General features: G+C 45.6%; 1 protein-coding gene across 1 annotated transcript; it reads right to left on the bottom strand.

Annotated features, from left to right (window-relative positions):
- Window positions 1-25047, bottom strand: trip13 (thyroid hormone receptor interactor 13). Its single transcript, XM_034174963.1, has 13 exons — window positions 24753-25047; window positions 6118-6268; window positions 5906-6032; window positions 5325-5380; window positions 5159-5249; window positions 4985-5057; window positions 4843-4906; window positions 4681-4767; window positions 3069-3175; window positions 1230-1383; window positions 546-658; window positions 362-431; window positions 1-285 (listed from the first exon to the last, which is right to left on the bottom strand). Exons 1-13 carry the CDS (start codon window positions 24824-24826, stop codon window positions 190-192), a joined length of 1263 nt encoding a protein of 420 aa, XP_034030854.1. The 5' UTR covers window positions 24827-25047; the 3' UTR covers window positions 1-189.
- Between the last annotated feature and the right edge of the window lie 45 nt (window positions 25048-25092).

Below are 25092 nucleotides of genomic sequence, written 5' to 3'. Positions count from 1 at the left end.
AAATGTCTGATTTGGTTTAGTTTTATAGCACCAACGCGGTTTCCTGAAGGAATGCTCTGAGTTTTTATGTTAAACATGTTACTGTCACAAACAGAGCCAATGCTTTTAGGATAACATCACAAACTAACTAGTGTAGCTTCACACCAGTTCATGAAACCTTGTTTTGTGGGAGGGGGCTACCATATGTTTTTAGAAACCATTGATCAGGTTGGATTTTTCCTCTTTCTGTTTATCCACTGTGCAAGCCATCGCTTCCAGAAACTTCTCAAGAGTGGCCGTTGGTGTCTGCAGGCAAACAAATTTTTTTAAAATGACAGCAAGACTCTTCCCAACACTCTGTAGAACAAACTTAAATAATTACCTTTACAAAAAGGGCGTGGGCTAAAAACGGTAATTTCCTGAGGGCTCGACCACTCAAACCTTTACTTTTTCTGAAAGAAAAAAAAAAAAGAAGAAGAAAGAAAACAAAATCAAAACAATATTTTTAGTATGTTTCTGTTCAACTCTGATTAGGGTACTGTTGCATTGTGAGAGTATGCACTCACAGAGCGATGTTCCTTAGGAGCAGACTGTGTTCAGACACCTCACTCTCTGCAAAACCCATCGTCTCCAACTCAAACAAGGTAAAAAGCTGCTGCCGGGGGTAGATTATCTGACACTGTGAACATTGCAAAGGATTAAGCTTCAACACAATAATAACAATAACAATTCACCATATTAAATTGAAACCAATACTTTAAAGAAAAAGATGCCAACATGGTCCACAATGGGAAGCTCACTGGTTCTAACATGCATTTATTAGAATCAAGGAGATAACTTTTTTAAAATCAAGTTACTGATGAGAATTTTGCAAGCTGACTCATTAACTCCATTATGCCAATGCTTGCACTGCTAATCACAGGGAATAATAATAATAATTATTATTATTATTATTTTGCGTCAGCTCTAAAAATAATTTGTGGAGTTCTATCAAATGAAGTGCATCCCTCGTGACTGTAGCACAGCATTCTAAAGAATGTTTTGAGTAAATGATGTTCAGTTCTACAAGATTCCTACAGCATAGAAAATCTAATAAACATACTTTTTTTTACTTTGAACCAATATGAGAGAACAGTTTCAATCTTTAAAGAACAAGTATCCTGGGTGAAAAAATTGACTGATTATGGATACAAGAGTTTTACAGAGGACAGCAAGTCTGACTAAAACGTTGCTCCATTCATCACCATCACCTTCATCAGCTCCTCCAGGCAGGAGAGGTAGATGTTATAGATGCCATTCTCAGATGGAGGGCCAATGTACTGCTTGATGTCAGCTCTATCCACAAACGCCAAGTCAATCTTTTCTGTGACATTGGACGTCGTTAGGATCACAACATTGGGATGTCTGAAACATAAAGCAATATTCAAAACTGCAAAATAAACTGTAGTATTACAAGAATATAATAAGGATTTTAATTTCATATTAACAAAACAGTATTCACTGCACTATACTTTTTCCACATTTTGTTTGTGGATGAAATTCATTTGTTTCCTCAAAATTCTACACACAATACCCCATAATGACAATGTGTAAAAAGTTTTTTTTTTTAAGATTTTTGCAAATTCATTGAAAAACAAAACAAAACAAAAAAAACTGAGAAATCACGTGTACCTAAGTATTCACAGCTTTTACCATGAACCTCAAAATTGAGCTCAGTTGCAGCCCCTTTCCACTGATCATCCTTGAGATGTTTCTACATTTTAATTGGAGTCCACCTGTGGTAAATTCAGTCGACTGGACATGATTTGGAAAGGCACACACCTGTCTACATATATGGTCCCACAGTTGACAGTGTTTGTCAGAGCACAAATTAAGCATGAAATCAAAGGAATTATCTGTGGACTTCCGAGACTGTCTTGAGGCACAATTCTGGGGAAGGGTACAGAAACATATCCACTACTTTGAAGGTCTCAATGAGCACAGCGGCCTCCGTCATCCATAAATGGTAGAAGTTCGGATTTACCAGGACTGGTCCTACAGCTGGAAACTCATCTAAATGGAGCAATTGGGGGAGAAGGACCTTAGTCAAGGAGGTTATCAAGAACCTGATGGTCACTCTGTCAGAGCACCAGCATTCTTCTGTGGAGAGAACCTTCCAGAAGGACAACCATCTCTGTAGCAATCCACTAATCAGGCCTGTATGTTCGAGTGGCCAGACGGAAGCCACTCCTTAGTAAGAGCCACATGGCAACACATCTGCAGTTTACCAAAAGGCACCTGAAGGACTCTCAGACCATGAGAAACAAAATTCTCTGGTCTGATGAGACAAAGATTGAACTCGTTGGTGTGAATGCCAGGTGTCATGTTTGGGAAAAAAACAGGCACCATCCCTACAATGAAGCGTGGTGGTGGCAGCATCATGCTGTGGGGATGTTTTTCAGTGGCAGGAACTGGGAGACTAGTCAGATTGAGTGAAAGATGAATGTAGCATTGTACAGATACATCCTGGATGAAAACCTGCTCCAGAGCACTCTTGACCTCAGACTGGGGCAACGGTTCATCTTTCAGCAGGACAATGACACGAGGCACACAACCAAGATATGGAGTGGCTTCAGGACAACTCTGTGAATGTCCTTGAGTGGCCCGACCAGAGTTTAGACCTGAATCTGATTGAACATCTCTGGAGAGATCTGAAAATGGCTGTTCACCAACGCTCCCCATCCAACCTCTTGGAACTTGACAGATGCTGTAAAAAGAAATGGGGAAAACTGCCCAAAGATAGGTGCACCAAGGTTATGGCATCATTTGCAAGAAGACTTGAGCCTGTAATTGCTGCTAAAGGTGCACCAACAAAGTATTGAGCAAAGGGAGTGAATACTTACGTATGGGTGATTTCTCAGTTTTTTTATTTTGCAAAAATTAAAAACAAGTAAAAATTTTTTCATGTTGTCATTATGGGGTGTTGTGTGTAGAAGTTTGAAGAAAATCACAAATTTAGTCCATTTTGGAATAAGGCTGCAACATAATAAAATGTGGAAAAAGTGAAGTGCTGTGAATAGTTTCCAGATGCATGTACATGCTGTGCTGACCGTTTAATTTGGTCCAGTTGAGTGAGTACCGAGTTAACCACTCTGATGGCATCAGAAGGTTCCGTTCCTGCCTGGGAGGCATTTCTGGCAGCTGTTAGACTCTCCACCTACCCACCACAAAATGGACTCAAAATAAGAACATTTCCTTTTTTCCATATCAGTCACTAAGTGTCTTTATTAAACAGTAAGGGCAGCTAAACGTCACACCCAAGTACATTCAATCGTTAGGAGGCCGCAAATATCAAAATGCATAATGTAGAGTGGGGGGGTGCAACCAGTCGCTGACCAAAAGGGTGATAAAGGGTGTCATCTGCTTTCCTCAGTCCAGTGAAAAATCGCGACAGATATTTGTTGAGCTCTTAATCTGACAGCACTTGTACTTTAGGCTTGTACCAGCAAGTCCTGTCAATGTCTCCAGATGGTTTACGGTGTACTGGATTTGTTTGTTTTTTTGTGTGTTACAAGAATAAGCATCATCAATAAAACAAACTGCGCCACGTTTGTTTTTAAAGTAAGCGGTTGCCGCTCGTTTAAGTGTGCACCGTGATCGCGGTGTGCAATAGCACAAAACGCACAGCACCAAAATTGCAAGCTAAATAGAACCAAAATCGCATGGTAAATGGAACACAACGGCAAATTCTTCGACTAATCCATATCACGTAACATACAAACCATCAATCAAATGACAAGTATCTATTTATGTGTTTTAGAACAACAAATAAGTGGTTAGCACTATTGCCTCACAACAAGAATGTTGTGAGATCACTTCTGACCTGCTCCTTTATGTGTACAGTAAGCAGGTATATAAAATGAATGAACAATAAATACAATCAAAATGTTGACTAGAGAATCAGTATTTAGCTTCTGAGATTGCCTTAGAATGCAGGAAAAAGGCTATATTTGAAAAAAATTTCCTTCAGCACAACCAGCCAAGCCCCGACAGAGACGGTGACAAAATAACTATACTTGTTTTCAGTGTGGAAGGTTCCAGGTTCAAAACCACCCCTACCAATTCTCCATGTAATACAGTGTCAGTAAGGGATCCAGTGTAAAACTTTGGCCAAATTCTTATGCAGATCCACCTCGGATCTGCTGTGATGACCCCAACTGAAAATGGATTATGGAGACCCCAGAACCACGCAACCCCGGAACCAGCGATCTTAGAACCACTACACAAAACTTATGAAAAATCTCCTGGGTTCCCCCCGCCATTTCTAACACTGAACGGCATGTACTCTTCAAACTGTCTTAAAGTCCGCTGTAGAAAACACACAGTGCTTTGCAGCGTGCACAATGTAGTGGCGCCAAGATCACAATGGTACCGCTGGTACCGAGATTGTTTGTTTCCAAGGTCTCCAGTTACTGTGAAAGCATCAGAGCAGCTGAAGGAACTGGCTTACACCCCCCCTCACCTGAAGCTTGATCCGTCCCACTAATTTGCATTTTTAAAATGGTAGAATGATGCACCATACAGCAGGAATATGTACCAACAGGACACCAAAATGAAGGAAAGCCACTAAATGGTTATTGAAACCTTGACAGGGTTTGGGTTGTGTTGGACGGATGACAATTTTTTTGATTATGAATTGAAAGGGGGGGGGGGGGGTAGTACCTCATCGATCAGAACAAAAACAAGAGCATCTTTGTCATCTATCAGTTGTTGGATCTTCTGAAACATCTTTGTGACCAGCTTGCCGCTCTGTAACAAAAGCAGTTAGCTGTCAAAAACAATACCAACAGAGTAAACGCAATTATTCAAACAGCCAAAAAGTACCTCAGAGAACCATTTTGAGAACAAACTGTGGCTGTTTATCTCTATAAATTGTCCATAAGTATACCTGTGGGGAAAAGAGTGCATGGTGAAATGAAAAGAACAGATGTTATTTGCCGTTTGAATCAAATGGGTTCTCTCATACCGACTTGACAGTCTAATTGACAGCTTCTGGGCAAGAGCTTTACACAGTGATGTCTTCCCTGTGCCTGGGGGTCCTAAATAAGACCAGAAACAGCACAAATGCACAAATCACTTATTCATCGATGCACAAAATGCATGATCAAAAATAAATATAAATTTCTGAGTAGTTATTTACCATGAAGAAGAACAACACGGTTCCATGATATCAGGTTGCTGTCTACATTTTTGTCTGAGAAGTAAATTGTTGTTGTGACATAATCTAAGAGCTGGGGAAACAACAAGTTGCTAAGAAGTATAAACATTAAAATAAATTTATTATCATATGCTTATGCAGTTCTTACCTGAGTTTTGACCCCATCATCATATACCAGACTGTCCCAAATTCCATGAAACTCCGCTGTGACAAAATAAATAAAGCTTTTCCAAGAATGTAGGATGGACATAATTTTAATTAGACCAAAATTAAAATATTTTAAAGTAGCATAGAAGCAAAATAAAAATTAAACACAGCAACTGAATGTGTAGTGTGTTAAACTTTCTAAAGAGCATGTGCTAGAAAAACTACACTTTTCTACACAATTTGCAAAAAGTATGCGTACTCCAAACATAACCTGCCTTTTGAGAACAGTCTTGTTAAACTTCATGTGGCGCCGTCTTAATGTGATGCATGCTGGACTTGACACCACATACATCACACAAAAATGCAGCCGCAATTTCTGTGGCGCTGCAGAACGTCACCATTTCGTATAACATTAAAACCTTGTTGGTTCAAGGCACCTCCAGTCAGGCCTTCTCCAGCTGTAGCAAATACATACCAAATCTGTGCCGACAGAACTATGACCTAATTGACTAATATCAATAACACCTGCACCGTGAGTTGTTTTTTCAAACTTTGCTGTCTTTTGCAGCATCCCAAAAATACCTGCTGGGAGCAACCAGTGATTGGCTGCTGAAAGCTCCTCATCATCTTCCAAACTAAGTGTGCTAGGACCGTCTTCATTCAGAGCGAAGACATGAATAGCCAGAGAGCAGCTCTTCAAATCAAGGGGCTGCATGGGGAAAAACATTATTGTCACTTCTGCAAAAACAAATGATGCAACAGAGTGAAAACACTTCAAAATAAAATTGCATTACCATTTTCTCTATATCAACCACGGCCACCGATTCCACATTCTTCTGGAGAAACTCTTCATCAAACTCTGTCCATCTGTAGCTTCCAAAAACCATGCTGTGGCGACTCAGCAGAGTCAGAATATGCATCCTCACCTCACACGGTTTAGCTGTGCTGAAATATAAACAGGAATGGAAACAAACGCAAATAAACGCAACCACTTAAAATCTCTACAAGGGATGCACTAATGGATTCCTTTCAGTTCACCTATGATTATTTACACTGTCAATACCAGCACCAACTTCAAATAATTTCTTAACTGATTATCTGTCAGTCATTGCTTAGCTTAATCATTTTCTGTAAAAATGATATGAGTGGGTGGGTGACTGAGTACTTTAGGCATCTCAGTTTGTGTAAGCAATGACTCAAAACTAGCTCATCGTATTAAGAGAGATCATGATGCTGAAGTGATTAGATAGCAGTTAACTTTAATGCACTGTATCAGCCCAAAAAGCAAGTTTGTTAAGCCTGTGTAATATCTCAGAGATGTGTCTGCCACCTGGTGGAAGGTTAGTGGATATGGATGGACTGTAGAAAATTAGGAATAGCTCTGGTTGAATTTACATGTAGTTTTTCTGCCACCTGTTCAACACTTGGCACATCGTGTGCATTCAGATTATCTCTAACCACTGAAGCCTGCCGGAATTAAAGAATTGATAGAATGCACAGTGCATCCGTCAAATATTCACAGCACTTCATTTTTTCCACATTGTTATTTTGCAGCTTAAGGGTGATTCTTTAACTACAGGCACTATTGGCCTTGTAAATGTAATTTCCACCACACCATTGCCTTACAATATAAAGCGCCTTGGGGCAACTGTTTGTTGTGATTTGGCGCTATATACATGTGCTCTGATTTCACTGTTTATCTCCATAGAAACTACCCAAACAATCTTTCATACAAACTGTTTAAAGGGACATTACAGTGTTGTGGTGGAAATTACGGCAATAGTGTGGGACAACTACATTTTGTTTAAAAAAAAATCACAACAATTGTATGACATTGAATACCCCAATTATGTTTTGATTATTTTACTGATATTTTACTCAGAGATATTTTAAAACATTAGAAAAAACGTTTCTTTACCATTCATTTTTATCATTGAAGATCAAAAGTCTGGGTGTGGGACAAGCACAAAACAGCAATATTTGCATATAATGATGCTGAAAAAAGGTGAAAAAGTAATCATAAACTACTAGAACAAATTTCTTAACACACTTTCATTGTAAAGATAACTATAAAAGTGTGAAATTCCCCTTTTTTCTGTTTTTCATACAATATGATCAAAGGACATAATAAGTGCCCATAGTCTAAGAATCACCCTTAAACCAAATTTATTAAAAATAAAAAACTAACAAATCATGTACATAAGAATTCACATCCTTTGCTCAATACTTTGTTGATGCACCTTTGGCAGCAATTACAGCCTCAAGTTTTCTGAAATATGATGCCACAACATTCTCGCACCTATCTTTGCGCAGTTTTGTCCATTCCTCTTTGCAGCACCTCGCAAGCTCCATCAGGTTGGATGTGGAGTGTCGGTGCACAGCCATTTTCAGTCTCTCCAGAGATGTTAAATTGGATTCAGGTCTGGGCTCTGGCTGAGTCACTCAAGGACATTCAGAGTAGTCCTGAAACCACAACTTTGATATCTTGACTGTGTGCTTAGGATCATTTTCCTGCTGAAAGATGAAATGTTGCCCCAGTCTGACGGTTAAGAGCACTCTGGAGCAGGTTTTCATCCAGGATTTCTCTGTACATTGCTGCATTCATCTTCCCCTCAATCCTGACTAGTCTGTTGGGAAAGTGTAAGTACACGGACCCACAACAGGGGGCGCAAATGAACGGACAATGGAATAGGTCAAATAACAACACTTTACTGTTGCGAACGTGCACAACAAACACAACAGATTACACAATAGATCAAAGGTCAAATTACAAGGTGTCGTGTGGGCAGGCTCGAAGATAGGAGACGCCTGTCCAAAGCAGAACCGGAACCACACGATTTCCTCCGCCACCAGACCCCGGGAATACTGGAGCCGCCAAGTCCCGAACTCCCAGGTGGCCACTGCCTCCGCGTGTCGGACCTGGTACTGCTGGCGAGGAACAAAAACACAATTAAACGTGGGTGCGTCTGCACCCAGCAATCTGCACGGCAGGGAAGCTACCTCCACCTCTCGTTGGAGAAAAAGTCTGTTATCACTCACAAAAATCACAAAAAAAGGCTTTCTATCAAGCAGTCAGGCTGAGGATATTACCTTTCAGGTAGAACGATATCTCGGCAAAGAGGTGGAGATGACGTCTTGCTGATATACCGATGCAGATCAGATGAGTGGTGACAGCTGTCACAGGTGATGAGTGTCAGCTGTCACCCCGGCTGCTCCTGTGAGGCGGCAGCGCCCTCTGGTGCCTGGAGCCCGCACTCCAGGCAGGGTGCCCTCTGGTGGTGGTGGGCCAGCAGTACCTCCTCTTCAGCGGCCCACACAACAGGACCCCCCCCTCAACGGGCGCCTCCTGGCGCCCGACCAGGCTTGTCCGGGTGGCGGCAGTAGAAATCGGCCAGGAGGGCCGGGTCCAGAATGAAGCTCCTCTTCACCCAGGAGCGTTCTTCAGGTCCGTACCCCTCCCAGTCCACCAAATACTGGAAGCCCCGGCCCATCCTACGGACATCCAAAAGCCGGCGCACAGTCCAAGCCGGCTCGCCATCGATGATCCGGGCAGGAGGCGGTGCCGGACCCGGAGTACAGAGGGGTGAGGTGTGATGTGGTTTGATTCGGGACACGTGAAATACAGGATGGATCTGGACTGATGACCTTCTGGATTTTGAAGGGACCGATGTAACGGTCCTGTAACTTGGGGGAGTCCACTTTGAGGGGGGATGTCCTTTGTCGACAACCACACCTCCTGCCCTGGCCGATACGCAGGGGCCTGGGTCCGCCGACGGTCTGCATGGGCCTTTGACCTCATCCGGGCCCTCAGCAAGGCAGAACGGGCGGCACGCCACACCCGACGGCACTTCCGTAGGTGGGCCTGGACCGAGGGCACACCGACCTCTCCCTCAACCACTGGAAACAAAGGCGGTTGGTACCCCAGACATACCTCGAAAGGGGAGAGGCCGGTGGCTGACGACACCTGGCTGTTATAGGCATACTCGATCCAGGCCAGATGGGTACTCCAGGCCGCCGGGTGCGCGGCTGTCACGCAACGCAGGGCCTGCTCCATCTCCTGATTGGCCCGTTCTGCTTGCCCGTTGGTCTGGGGATGGTACCCGGATGAGAGACTCACCGTGGCCCCCAGTTCCCGGCAGAAGCTCCTCCAGACGTGCGAGGAGAACTGGGGACCGCGATCTGAGACAATGTCTGTTGGGATCCCATGCAGCCGGACGACGTGGTGAACCAGGAGGTCCGCTGTCTCCTGGGCCGTCGGGAGCTTCGGGAGGGCCACGAAGTGGGCCGCCTTGGAGAATCGGTCCACTATCGTGAAGATGGTGGTGTTGCCCTGGGACGGCGGGAGACCCGTGACAAAATCCAGGCCGATGTGGGACCAGGGGCGATGGGGCACGGGCAGCGGCTGGAGCAGACCCGAAGCCCTGCGATGGTCAGCCTTGCCCCTGGCGCAGGTGGAGCAGGCCTGGATATAATCCCGGACGTCGGCCTCTAGGGACGCCCACCAGAAGCGCTGCCGGACAACTGCCACGGTTCTTCGCACCCCTGGATGACAGGAGAGCTTGGAGCCGTGACAGAAGTCCAGGACTGCAGCCCTAGCTTCTGGTGGGACGTAAAGTCTGTTCTTCGGCCCAGTTCCGGGGTCCGGGCTTCGTGCCAGGGCCTCCCGGACGGTTCTCTCTACGTCCCAGGTGAGGGTGGCCACGATAGTGGACTCCGGGATGATGGGTTCCGGTGGATCCGACAACTCCGTTTTGACTTCATCTTCATGTACCCGGGACAAGGCATCTGATCTCTGGTTCTTGGTCCCGGGACGGTAGGTGATCCGGAAGTCAAAACGGCCGAAGAACAGTGACCAGCGGGCTTGCCTGGGATTCAGCCGCTTGGCGGTCCTGATATACTCCAGGTTCCGGTGGTCAGTGAAAACCGTGAATGGCACGGACGTTCCCTCCAACAGATGTCTCCACTCTTCAAGAGCCTCTTTCACCGCAAGGAGTTCTCGATTGCTGACGTCAAAGTTCCGTTCGGCCGGGGTCAACCTGCGGGAAAAATAGGCACACGGGTGAAGGACCTTATCGGTCTTCCCGCTCTGGGAAAGCACAGCTCCTATCCCTGAGTCCGAGGCGTCCACTTCAACCACTAACTGGCGACTAGGAACGGGCTGCACCAGAACGGGTGCAGACGAGAAGCGCCGTTTCAACTCCTTGAACGCGGCATCGCAACGATCCGACCAGGTGAAGGGAACTTTTGGTGAGGTCAGGGGGCTAACTACCTGACTGTAGCCCTTAATGAACCTCCTGTAGAAATTAGCAAAGCCGAGGAACTGTTGCAGCTTCCTACGGCTAGTGGGTTGGGGCCAGTCTCTCACCGCCGCAACCTTGGCCGGATCAGGAGCGACGGAGTTGGGGGAGATGATAAACCCCAGGAAGGACAAAGAGGTGCGGTGGAACTCACACTTCTCGCCCTTCACAAACAGCCGGTTCTCCAACAACCGCTGCAGGACCTGACGTACATGCCGGACATGAGTCTCAGGATCCGGAGAAAAGATGAGTATATCGTCTAGATATACGAAGACGAATCGGTGCAGGAAATCCCGCAAGACATCATTAACTAATGCTTGGAACGTCGCGGGGGCGTTGGTGAGGCCGAACGGCATGACCAGGTACTCAAAGTGACCTAATGGGGTGTTGAATGCCGTCTTCCATTCGTCTCCCTTCCGGATCCGAACCAGGTGATACGCATTTCTAAGATCCAGTTTAGTAAAGATTTTGGCTCCATGCAGGGGGGTGAACACGGAATCTAATAATGGCAAAGGGTATCGGTTGCGAACCGTAATCTCATTCAGCCCCCTGTAATCAATACATGGACGAAGTCCGCCATCTTTCTTGCCCACAAAAAAGAAACCTTCCGCCATCTTTCTTGCCCACAAAAAAGAAACCTGCCCCCATCGGGGAGGTGGAGTTCCGGATCAGCCCAGCAGCTAATGAGTCCCGGATGTAGGTCTCCATTGATTCGCGCTCAGGTCGTGAGAGGTTGTACAGCCTGCTGGACGGGAACTCAGCGCCTGGAACCAAATCAATGGCACAATCGTACGGACGGTGCGGGGGAAGAGTGAGTGCCAGATCCTTGCTGAAGACGTCAGCAAGATCGTGGTACTCAACCGGCACTGCCGTCAGATTGGGCGGGACTTTGACCTCCTCCTTAGCCTGGGAACCGGGAGGAACCGAGGATCCTAAACACACCCAATGGCAGGTTTCGCTCCACTGAACCACCACCCCAGACGGCCAATCGATCCGGGGATTGTGCTTTAACATCCATGGGATGCCCAAAATCACGCGGGAGGTGGCAGGAGTTACAAAAAACTCAATCTCCTCCCAGTGGTTTCCAGACACCACCAGAGTTACTGGTGGTGTCTTGTGTGTGAGTAAAGGGAGGAGGGTGCCATCTAGTGCCCGCACCTGCAATGGCGTAGGAAGCGCCACCAGAGGGAGCCCTACCTCCTTTGCCCATCTGCTGTCTAGCAGATTCCCTTCTGACCCCGTGTCCACCAGTGCTCGGGCTTGAAGGGTTAAATCCCCACTCAGGATTGTGACTGGGAGTCGTGTGGCAATTTGTGTGTGTCTCACTTGAATGTCTTGACCCCCCCTTAGCCCAGTCTCTAAGGGCGAGTGTTGACGTTTTGGCCGTTTGGGGCAGTCTCTCTGTGTGTGCTCTGTTGAGCTGCAGAGAAAACACTCTCCACGGATCAGCCTCCCCATTTTGGCCCTGTGCATCTCCCTAACAACGTCAACAGGGGGAGCTGTTGCCCCACAAAGCGCTGCGGCTGTGGAGCGTGGGGAGGGCGGCCCCTTTTCGAACCCGGAAGGGAGAGGGGCGGCGCGTATCCGGTCACGTCCTTCGCCTCGCTCCCCACGGCGTTCCTCTAACCGATTGTCTAATCGTATAACGAGATCAATAAGCCCGTCTAAATCCCGCGGTTCGTCCTTAGCCACCAGGAGCTCCTTCAGGACCAACGACAGTCCGTTTACGAAGGCGGCGCGGAGGGCAGTGTTATTCCAGCCGGACCTCGCAGCCGCGATGCGGAAGTCGACTGCATAAGCAGCTGCGCTCCGGCGCCCCTGTCTCATTGACAGCAGCACGGCTGAAGCGGTCTCTCCTCTATTTGGGTGATCGAACACTGTTCTGAACTCCCTCACAAACCCATCATATGTCAGAAGGAGCCGTGAATTTTGCTCCCAAAGCGCTGTAGCCCAAGCGCGTGCCTTGCCGCGAAGCAGATTAATTACATAAGCTATCTTGCTAGAATCAGTCGCGTACATGACAGGACGTTGTGCGAAGACGAGCGAACACTGCATAAGGAAGTCCGCGCACGTCTCCACACAACCTCCGTACGGCTCTGGAGGGCTTATGTATGCTTCCGGGGAAGGTGGGAGGGGTCGTTGAACGACCAGTGGAACGTCACTGTTACGCACAGGGTCGACAGGAGGGAGAGCCGCAGCACCTGCACGGCGAGAGCCTCCACCCTGCGGTTAAGGAGGACGTTCTGCTCGGTCATTAAATCCAACCGAGCCGTGAAAACGGTGAGGATCCGCTGCAACTCACCGATCATTCCTCCTGCGGGCGCCTGTGCGCCCTGTTCTTCCATTGGCCGTTCAACAGCCGGTTGACGCCCCTCGGGATCCATGACGTTGGCCGAGATATCCTGTTGGGAAAGTGTAAGTACACAGACCCACAACAGGGGGCGCAAATGAACGGACAATGGAATAGGTCAAATAACAACACTTTACTGTTGCGAACGTGCACAACAAACACAACAGATTACACAATAGATCAAAGGTCAAATTACAAGGTGTCGTGTGGGCAGGCTCGAAGATAGGAGACGCCTGTCCAAAGCAGAACCGGAACCACACGATTTCCTCGCCACCAGACCCCGGGAATACTGGAGCCGCCAAGTCCCGAACTCCCAGGTGGCCACTGCCTCCGCGTGTTGGACCTGGTACTGCTGGCGAGGAACAAAAACACAATTAAACGTGGGTGCGTCTGCACCCAGCAATCTGCACGGCAGGGAAGCTACCTCCACCTCTCGTTGGAGAAAAAGTCTGTTATCACTCACAAAAATCACAAAAAAAGGCTTTCTATCAAGCAGTCAGGCTGAGGATATTACCTTTCAGGTAGAACAATATCTCGGCAAAGAGGTGGAGATGACGTCTTGCTGATATACCGATGCAGATCAGATGAGTGGTGACAGCTGTCACAGGTGATGAGTGTCAGCTGTCACCCCGGCTGCTCCTGTGAGGCGGCAGCGCCCTCTGGTGCCTGGAGCCCGCACTCCAGGCAGGGTGCCCTCTGGTGGTGGTGGGCCAGCAGTACCTCCTCTTCAGCGGCCCACACAACATAGTCTCCCAGTTCCTGCCGCTGAAAAACATTCCCACAGCACGATGCTGCCACCACCATGCTTCACTGTAGGGATGGTGCCTGGTTTCTTCCAAACATGACACCTGGCATTCACACCAAACCGTTCAATCTTTGTCTCATCAGACCAAAGAATTTTGTTTCTCATGGTCAGAGTCCTTCAGGTGCCTTTTGGTAAACTCCAGGCAGGCTGTCATGTGCCTTTCACTAAGGACTGGCTTCCATCTGGCCACTCTATCATACAGGATTGCTGCAGAGATGGTTGTTCTTCTGGAAGGTTCTTCTCTCTCCACAGAGGAATGCTGGATCTCTGACAGAGTAACCACAGGGTTCTTAGTCACCTCTCTGACTAAGACCCTTCTCCCCTGATTGCTCAATTTAGATGGGCAGCCAGCTGTAGGAAGAGTCCTGGCGGATCTAAATTTCTTCAGTTTACAGATGATGGGAGTCACTGTGCTCATTGGGACCTTCAAAGCAGCAGAAATGTTTCTGAGCCCTTCCCCAGATTTGTCCCTCAAAACAATCCTGTCTCAGGGGTCTTTAAAGAATTCCTTTGACTTCATGCTTGGTTTGTGCTCTGACATGCACTGTTAACTGTGAGACCTTATATGTAGACAGGTGTGCGCCTTTCCAAATCATGTCCAATTAACTGAATTTACCCCAGATGGACTCGAATTAAGCTGTAGAAACATCTCAAGGATGATCAGTGGGAACAGGATGCACCTGAGCTCAATTTTGAGCTTCATGGCAAAGGCTGTTAATACTTGATTTTTAGTTTAGTTTTTTTTCTTTTTTTTATAAACTTGCAAAAATGTAAAAACAAAAAAAACAAAAAAAACTTTTTCACATTATGGAGTCATTTGTCATTATGGAGTACTGGTATTGTGTGTAGAATTTTGAGGGGGAAAAATGAATTTCATCCATTTTGGAATAAGGCTGTAACATAAAAAATTTGGAAAAAGTGAAACACTGTCAATACTTTCCGGATGCACTGTACTAAATCAAAAACAAGTTCTCTCAGAAGAGAAGTTCCAGTACGAGCCTCTAAATATACAGTGTGGCATTCCCCAGGGAAGTATCCTTGGACCATTATTGTTTCTTTGCTATGTAAATGACATGTCAATCAGTGTCAAATGTAAACTATTACTATGATGATGACAGTGCACGTTTGATCCCTGGTAAACATTTGACAATAGCACAGAACCACTCTATAAAATTAAGAGTCATGCCATCTGTGGTTGACTAAACTGTCACTCAACCTTGATAAAACAGAGTCCATGCTGTTGGATGCCAGAAGAAAATTAAATAAAATTCAAAATGTCACTGTTAAATGCAATAATAACAAAATTAGTAAGAAAATAAATGGTTACTTATTTGGATACAATTGTGGATAACTCCCTTTCTTTTAAACGAATGGTAAACAACATTATCAAAAAGGAAAATTCAAGATTGAACTTTTTGTAAAGAAATTCATCTGTTCTAAACAAAAAGCAAGAAAACTCTATATCCTTCATTCAGTGTCACTTGGATTACACTGGATTTTTTTAATGCAGGGACCCCAGTGAAAATAAGCAGAACATTAACTCTGCTTTCTTGGGCTGTCCCGGTGCAATCAAACATGTGATTGTATGATTTTTCAGTATTTATGTTTGTGTCACTTTACTGCACCATATATTCATTCTGGGATGTTCTCTGTTATTGTGCTTATGCTTGCATACTATTGACTTGGTTGCGGCCACGTCACTGCCAGTTTACTTCCGCCTCAGCTCCATCTCTGGTGTGAAAATCCGCGGCTGTCAGAGTGTTTTACCATAGAGATACATTTTGTATGTGGGAGTGGTATTTGCTCTTGTAGTCCAGATTTAAGTAATTATTTGTTTGAATTTCCTTATATGTGTGTTGTTGGCAGTGGTGGGCACAGATAACCAAAAAATTAACTTTGATAACAGATAATCAGATAACCGAAAAGTTATCTTCGATAAAGATAAAACAATAAACCACCAAAAAATATATCGGAAGTTACAGATAGCCGATAACAGATAAATTCCAAAATTGTCTCTGGTACATTTAATAATAAAACGGATTTAAGTTTTAATACCACAATAGCTTCTAGTAATATTAAAAGTAACAACAGACCCAAACAATGAGACCACACTTTCGTCTTTGAACATTCTGCCCCTGCTGGGAGCACTTGTTTACTACAGCGCTCCGAGCACAGAGGCACTCTGAGAGCAGCCATAAAGCCAACTCTGTATCAATCACAATGCTCTGGTCAGGCGGAGGCCTTGAAAAATATAGTCATGCTGAGTTATGGTTTTGATTTATAAATAACATTAATACCGATAGAATAACTCGATTAATGTCAATTCTGTCATTTGTACAAGGTTAAAATATAGCATATATCTTTTAATGTTGAATAATGCACTAATTCTGAGGTTTTGTAACAAACACAGACAGATCGCAAAGGATTCTGGGTAAAAGTGCCTCTGCTAAACACTGATTGGTTCAGTCATTCATTATGTAAACCAATACGTTAATGTGACGTCTGTCGTGTGTTGGTGTTTACAGATAAATGTGCTTTTGTAAAATATCCCATTTTTTTTTTATTTGTAAAAACAGGCATTTTTACGGAGCCCTGGAAGTGTCATCGCAAAATGTTTTGCATGTGGAGAGAATGTGCGCACGTTTTTTGATGTTGTAAAACGTGCTTTACACTGTGCGAGATGATTTTTCATGCAGGAATTTTTTGGACCGAGTTTCAGGTTAATCGTGCTTCCTGCATCGTGTAGTGTACAAGGAGTAACAAGCCACATTTAACATCTCAGGACCACCTCCTGATCGCCGATCGTATGGTCCAATGAAAATCAAACCCATTTGATATTATTCTGGTCGGCCGTCGTGAGGGTATCCTGCTGCTGAAAAGCTACAAGCATCTAACCGCTCGCACTGTGCATGTGCAAACACCGCAGAGCTGTCTTGTAATGTTATTTTATTTATTTTTTGCTGTTGTTTTGCTTTGTTTTTAAACTTCATTTGTAAAAAAAAAAAAAAAAAAAAAAAAAAAAAGCCATTTGCAAAGCCAAAAAGTTGATTTGACAATCGTCTGATATAACCGGGGTCAAAATAAATAGAACACTGCCATCTACTGGTGCCCAGACACTTAGTACTTAGGGCGAATACTGCCATGAACACTACTGGCCAGTAGATGGCAGTAGAGGCCTTCAAAACAAAATTCCAGATAATCCCTGTCTACTACATTTAAAATGTGTGGAATTTAACAAACGCAAATACAATAACAACGTTTATAAACCCAGAGAAAATATTCACGAGAGTTTTAGGCACTAGAGTTTAATGCTGTTGTCCGTGGAGCCTGAACAGAGTGTCTGAAATGCAATTGTCCTGTCGTGAACGTACTGAGATTACATGATCCTACCCTAATGCACTGCTGGGCACAGCATGTGCTCACAAAACCTTAAAAATTAGCACATTACTTTAAAACTAAAACATATATCTGATATTTTCACTTTATAAAACTTCAGACATGACAGTAATTTTAAATAACTTGTCCAAAATTAGTTTGGTTAAAATTTGAACCATAAGTTAAAAATATATGCCTCTGGATGACTTAGGTGATATTGCCAGCATATCGGTATGGTGTTAAAGGAAATTATTTTTTTTTTTTTTGGCCATTTCTCCTTTGTTTACAGAGGATAGAGACACTTTTCATAGAAGCAGCTCTCTTCTGTTAGCAGAGGGTATAACTGTCCATTTGTTACAAAACTTTTAACAGGTAGGTGGTGAACTGACTTTAAATTTAAAAAATGCTTGTCGCTGTTCAGCTTTGTTTACTTTATCGGTCTATAAGTTATCGGACAAAAATTAATCGGAAGATAATTGGCCCGATAATGGTTTTTAAAGTTATCTAAAAAGATAATCCCATAATGAAAACATTATCTTCGATAATTGTCTGTTATTGGATTATCGGAAGTGTGCCCACCACTGGTTGTTGGGTCCTTAGTGTGTCCTTTAACTATTCAGAGGGTTTGGATAATATCGCCCAGGAGCGACATAAAAACAAATTAGCAGCAGCAGGACCGCCATCTCGTCTGTAGCTGGACGATGGAAAAATGAACCCACACAATGGACAGATGTTCAATATCTTGATATTTATTCCTACCTCATAGACACACCAGATATGTTTGTATTTTATATCATTTATGTTGCGTATGCATTGTGAACTGCTGGTCCAGGAGGGGCCAGCTGCTGATTATTTTCCCAAAGTGACGCATGACTGATGTGACACATAATCCTCTTGGTTTAATTTTAATTTTCTTTCTGGCTTTGTGTTGAAAAAACTCACATCAACTTCGTTGTCCTTTACTGAATGTTTACACACCAGCCGGCATTGCTCAGCATGTTGCTAAGAGCTCACAGACAGAGTACTCGAATGTGCAGCTGAGTCAATAGTATTAAGTTCTGTGATGTCGTCTTTAAAGTTATGCTTATATTTATGTGCATGCTTTAAGTTCACCACTTGTGCTGGAATAAGTGCAACATGGATAGATTTCCTGGGTTGTATGAGCTTATATGATTTTATGTGTTTGTATGTGTCCAAATCATTTTGTGTATGCTCTTTTTTTTTTCGTTGATGAAGTATTTATGATTTTATGCTCTGTAGCTGCGATTGCACCAAATAAAATGAAATAATGCCCCATTTTTGCAAAGTTCATAGACTGCAGTTAATTTTTACATATTATGTCTGTAATTCCTTTTAAGAGTGATTTTTTTCCTCATTGTTTTGTGCTTCTGAGAGCCTGTGTATGTTTTGCAAAATTATACATGTGGTTAAATGCAGTTAATTTACATAAATGAATCGCGCACCTTGTAATTAACTTTATATGGAGTGAAACTGTCATTTCAGGTGGTAGGGCAGACCGGGGTAATTCCATAACCAGATTTATTTTCTCCCCCTCTAGCTGCCACCTTATCGTGGTGGGGGAGTTTGCGTACCCGGATGATCCTAGGAGCTATGTTGTCGGGGGCTTTGTGCTCCCTGTAGGGTCTCCCAAGGCAAACAGGTCCTAGGTGACGGTCAGACGAAGGGCAGTTCAGATCCTCCATGACCAGTAAAAGATCAAGGACCGAAACGTCGCCCGGTATGGCGGAGCCGGGGTCCCACCCTGGAGCCAGGCCTGGGGTTGGGGCACGCGCGCGAGCGCCTGGTGGTCGGGCCTTAGCCCATGGGGCCCAGCCGGGCTCAGCCCGAAAGAGCGACATGGGCCCGCCCGCCCTCCTGTGGGTTCACCACCTCCAGAGGGGGCCATGGGGGTCGGGTGCAGAGAGGATTGGGTGGCGGTCGAGGGCAGGTGGCCCGGCAGCCCGGTCCATGCTCAAAGCCCCTGGATGTTGGGACGTGGAATGTCACCTCGCAAGGGGGGAAGGAGCCTGAGCTTCTGCAGGAGGTTGAGAGATACCGACTAGAGATAGTCGGGCTCACCTCCACGCACAGCTTGGGCTCTGGTACCCAACTCCTGGAGAGGGGCTGGACGCTTCATTTTTCTGGCGTCACCCACGGGGAGAGGCGGAGAGCTGGGGTCGCATTGCTCATTGCCTCCCAGCTCAGTCGCCAAGTGTTGGAGTTCACTCCGGTGAACGAGAGGGTTGTGTCCCTAGGTCTCTCACTGTTGTCTCTGCCTACAGGCCGAGCGGCAGTGCAGAGTACCCGACCTTCCTGGAGTCCCTGGGAGGGGTACTAGATAGCACTCCGACTGGGGACTCCATTGTTCTCCTGGGGGATTTCAACGCTCACGTAAGCAGCGACAGTGAGACCTGGAGGGGGGTGATCGGGAAGCACAGCCTCCCCGATCTGAACCCGAGTGGTGTTCAGTTGTTGGCCTTCTGTGTTAGTCACAGTTTGTCCATCACGAACACCATGTTCGAGCACAAGGGTGTCCATAAGTGCACGTGGCACCAGGACACCCTGAGCCGGAGGTCGATGATCGACTTTGTAGTCGTATCATCTTACCTTCGGCCATGTGTCTGGGACACTCGAGTGAAGAGGGGGCAGAGCTGTCGACTGATCACCACCTGGTGGTGAGTTGGATCCGCTGGGAGGGGAGGAAGCCAGTCAGACCTGGCAGGCCCAAATGTATCGTGAGGGTCTGCTGGGAACGACTGGCGGAACCCTCTGTCAGCGAGGTCTTCAACTCCCACCTCCGGGAAAGCTTCTTCCAGATCCCGGGGGAGGTTGGAGACATGGAGTCCGAGTGGACCATGTTCTCCACCTCCACTGTCGATGCGGCTGCTCGTAGCTGTGGTCGCAAGGTCTCTGGTGCCTGTCGTGGCAGCAATCCCCGAACCCGGTGGTGGACACCGGAAGTAAGGGATGCCGTCAAGCTGAAGAAGGAGTCCTACTTATCTTTGTTGGTAGGTGGGACCCCAGAGGCAGCTGACAGGTACCGGCAGGCCAAGCGTGCCGCAGTCCGTGCGGTCACAGAGGCAAAAACTCGGGTCTGGGAGGAGTTCAGGAAAGCTATGGAGGAGGACTATCGGTCGGCCTCGAGGAGATTCTGGCAAACCGTCCGACACCTCAGGAGGCGGAAGCAGCTCTCCATCAGCACTATTTACGGTGCAGGTGGGGAGCTGTTGACCCTGACTGGGGATGTTGTCGGGCAGTGGAAGGAGTACTTCAAGGATCTCCTCAATCTCATCGTCACGTCTTCCGAAGAGGAAGCAGAGACTGGGGACTCAGAGGCGGACTCATCCATTACCCAGGCCGAAGTCACCGAGGTGGTTAGAAAGCTCCTCGGTGGCAAGGCTCCTGGGGTGGATGAAATCTTGTCTGAGTAAGTCTGAGTTAAGTCTCTGGATGTTGTGGGGCTGTCTTGGCTGACACGCCTCTGCAACATCGCGTGGCGATCGGGGACAGTGCCTCTGGATTGGCAGACCGGGGTGGTGGTCCCTCTGTTTAAGAAGGGGGACCGGAGGGTGTGTTCCAACTATAGGGGAATCACACTCCTCAGCCTCCCCGGTAAGGTCTATTCCAGAGTACTGGAGAGGAGAATTCGACCGATGGTCGAACCTCGGATTCAGGAGGAGCAGTGTGGTTTTTGTCCTGGTCGCGGCACACTGGACCAGCTCTACACGCTCCATCGGGTGCTCGAGGGTTCATGGGAGTTCGCCCAACCAGTCCACATGTGTTTTGTGGATCTGGAGAAGGCGTTCGACCGTGTCCCTCGGGCACCCTGTGGGGAGTGCTCCGGGAGTACGGGGTCCGGGGCCCTTTGCTAAGGGCTATCCAGTCCCTGTACGACCGCAGCAGGAGTTTGGTTCGTATTGCCGGTAGTAAGTCAAACCTGTTTCCAGTGCATGTTGGCCTCCGCCAGGGCTGCCCTTTGTCATCGGTTCTGTTCATTATTTTTATGGACAGAATTTCTAGGCGCAGCCAGAGGGGGTCTGGTTTGGGAACCACAGAATCTCGTCTGTGCTGTTTGCGGACGATGTGGTTCTGTTGGCTTCGTCAAATCAGGACCTTCAGCGTGCACTGGGGCGGTTTGCAGCCGAGTGTGAAGCGTCCGGGATGAAAATCAGCACCTCCAAATCCGAGGCCATGGTTCTCGACCGGAAAAAGGTGCTGTGCCCTCTTCAGGTCGGTGGAGTGTCCTTGCGTCAAGTGGAGGAGTTTAAGTATCTCGGGGTCTTGTTCACGAGTGAGGGACGGATGGAACGTGAGATTGATAGACGGATCGGGGCAGCATCTGCAGTGATGTGGTCGCTGTATCGGATGGTCATGGTGAAGAGAGAGCTGAGTAGGGGGGCAAAGCTCTCGATTTACCAATCAATCTACGTTCCGATCCTCACCTATGGTCATGAGATTTGGCTCATGACCGAAAGAACGAGATCGTGAGTACAAGCGGCCGAGATGAGTTTCCTCCGCAGGGTGGCTGGGCGCTCCCTTAGAGATAGGGTGAGGAGCTCGGAATCAAGCCGCTGCTCCTCCACGTCGAAAGGAGTCAGTTGAGGTGGCTCGGGCATCTTTTCCAGATGCCCCCTGGACGCCTCGCTGGAGAGGTGTTCCGGGCACGTCCCACTGGGAGGAGGCCCCGGGGAAGACCCAGGACACGCTGGAGGGACTGCATCTCTTGGCTGGCTTGGGAACACCTTGGAGTTCCCCCAGAGGAGCTGGGGGAGGTGTGTGTGGATCGGGAGGTCTGGGCGGCTTTGCTTGAGCTGCTGCCCCCACGACCTGACTCCGGATAAAGCAGAAGAAAATGGATGGATGGATGGATTTATTTTCTCCTGGTTATGGGTCTTTGGGATTGGAGGGGAGAAAGTTATATTTCAGGTATATTTTATAACAAGGCTTCTGACTGGCTGTTGACCTTTGAACCTGTCTGGCCAGAAATATGGCAGTTGAGCAGACAACAAAAAAATAATCCATATTTTTAGGGTCCAAAACTACACCATCCAAGCTTTCATTTTGGTAAGTATATTTTATAAACTCTCAAATAATTGCATAGAATTGATATGTTTTCAAAATAAAGGATCTAATAATGTAAAAATAGATATTATATCTTGACCTGCAGACTCAGTTGTAAAATGATTTTGACATATTCTCAACACTGTGAATGGGGTAAATCTATAGTGACAGTTACACATCAAAAAACAACACCTAGAAATAAAAGAATGACAAAATTGTCTGGACAAAGGCCAAGTTGTTAGTGCAGTGTTTTTGGATCTTAAAAAGGCCTTCGATACTGTCGACCACAAAATCTTATTAAACAAGCTCCAGTCCTTCAAAATCTCATCCAGCACACTACAGTGGCTGAAAACATATCTTGAAGGCAGACAACAATGTGTTAGGGTGAATGGGAGTAAATCAAGCCTGAAGCCTAATAACATGGGGGTACCGCAAGGTTCTGTGCTTGGACCTTTGCTGTTCACCATGTATATAAATGACCTTCCAGACTGCTGCAAAGGCGTAAACTGTCAGCTCTATGCCGATGACACAGTCATCCATGTGTCTGCCAAAACTTCCACTCAGGCAGGGCAGCAGCTGACCCAGGCCTTATCTCACATCTCCTCTTGGCTTGAGCAATTACACTTAACCCTAAATGTAAAGAAAACTGTTGCCGTGTGTTTTTCTATCAAATCACAACCTTTAAATGACTCCTTTGTCGTATCCATTAATGATGAAATAATCCAAGAGGCAATAGAAACAAAATATCTTGGGATCATAATTGATAGCAACTTAAAGTTTCAAAGTCATGTAAAGTACATCTGTAAAAAAGTAAAACTAAACTTACGTTGCTTTCGCTTCATAAGACAGGAGCTGTCACATCAAGCTGCTCTGCTGTACTTACATGCCATGATCTTCTCCCATCTCTCATACTGTCTCACCTCATGGTCACAAACGTCTGCATCCACGCTCAAGCCTGTAATATCTTTGTACAAGCAGGCTATCAAGGTGTTTGACAGAAAGCCTAAGAGGTGGCACCATTGTGATATCATCCAAAAGCACAAACTTTTTACATTTGAGAATTCTGTACATTTTTGCACACTGAGGTTGTTTTTTAAATGTCTACATAATCATGTGTCACCACTGTTCTCTGGTTTGGCTGTCAGACGTCAAGGCTCTCTCAGACCAAACACCAGAGCCTCTGTGAGTGGGGACTGTGTGGTTCCAAAGCACAGAACATCTTTTGGACAGTCCAGCTTCTCCTCTGCTGGAGCCCGACTGTGGAACTCACTCCCCACACATTTAAAACTGCAGACTGATATGACCACCTTTAATAGGCGTGTGAAACTGTGGCTAAAATCAGGACAGAACTGTGCACATGGTGATGTATAAAATGAAATGTATCGTATATGAGTATAGTAGGTGCAATTGTGTAAATTTTGTATTGTGTTAATTCTAAAAGCCCTCTATGGACAGGTGTTGAAAATTAGCATATTTTGCTATAACACTTAAAACATGACAACCGGTGACATCCATATCCCTCCATATGACCGCTTTCAATGATATGACGAACTACTGTCTGCAATTTGAATCACTGTCCAGAATCTGAAAAACTGTCCACACTTAAGTAGTAATAGCTTTTACATGGGCAAGTACATCATTAAATACAGTGAAATTGAGGGGTGGGAGGGGGTGAAATGAGGGTTGGGGTGGATGGGGCAAGGGCACTTGACATATCTGGGCAGGTGGCGTGGTAGGGGGTGAAATGAGGGTTGGGGTGGATGGGGCAAGGGCACTTGACAAATCTGGGCAGGTGGCGCCAAAATACACTTGCCCATGTAAAAGCTATTACTGCTTAAATGTGTTATTCAGATTCTGGACAGTGATTCAATTTCCAGACAGTAGTTCGCCATATCATTAAATACAGTGAAATTGAGGGGTGGGAGGGGGTGAAATGGAGGTTGGTGGGCATGGGGCAAGGGCACTTGACATATCTGGGCAGGTGGCACCAAAATGCACTTGCCCATGTAAAAGCTATTACTGCTTAGATGTGGACAGTTATTCAGCGCAGAAAATCAGAATTTTTTAAATATTATTTGTACAGTAGTCACTTGTCATTTTGACTATTTTTTAATTTTTAAATTGTTTTTGTCATTCTTTTATTTCTCGTTGTAGTTTTTTGATGTGTAACTGTCAGTTCTTTTCATAACCGTTTTTGCAGCACTTTTTTTTTTTTTAACCTAAAGCTGTGACTAGAGTGAGGTGTAAGGAGTTGACAGATTTAATTCAAAGCACAAGTCTAACAAATGAGTATATGTCTGTTTACGCTTTCCATATTCTGTCGTATTTTTGGTTTTAGCATCAAAACCAAATCATTGTTTTATTTTGGATTTTTAAAGGTAAAATTCAACAGGGCACGTTTATTTCCATTTTAAAAATATTTTTTTGCCCATAATACAACCAGAACTGCTTCATCGCGAATTACTGTCTGAATAATGAACTACTATCTACTGTCTAACTTCACGCCGGTCGGTCTGCCCTATTTATCTTCAGACTACTTACCAGTGGGGTTTAACATGGACCTCCACATGGACGTTTGTTTTCTGATGTCCAGCATCCACTCTGTCATCCTCCATATCTGAAAAGCTGCTGGTAATCGTGATATTTTTAGCAATAATATTTATTCTATGTAAAAGTGCACTTTTATGCTACACCGCTAGCACTGACAAAGTTAGCTAACAGCGGGCAAAACTTGTTCCGGCTAAACTAGTTAACACAACTCGAACGTCAGCGTTTTCAAAGGTTACACCAAACAAATTTTACTGACCTCACAGCATTTACGTTGTCAGTATGTTTAACTGCAGCGACCAAAGCTTTTTTTTTTTTTTATTAAATCATTAAT

Source organism: Thalassophryne amazonica, chromosome 7 (assembly GCF_902500255.1).
Source record: "Thalassophryne amazonica chromosome 7, fThaAma1.1, whole genome shotgun sequence".
NCBI lineage: Eukaryota > Metazoa > Chordata > Actinopteri > Batrachoidiformes > Batrachoididae > Thalassophryne > Thalassophryne amazonica.
Note: the sequence above shows the minus strand (reverse complement) of the source record. Positions and strands in the feature narration are given on the sequence as shown.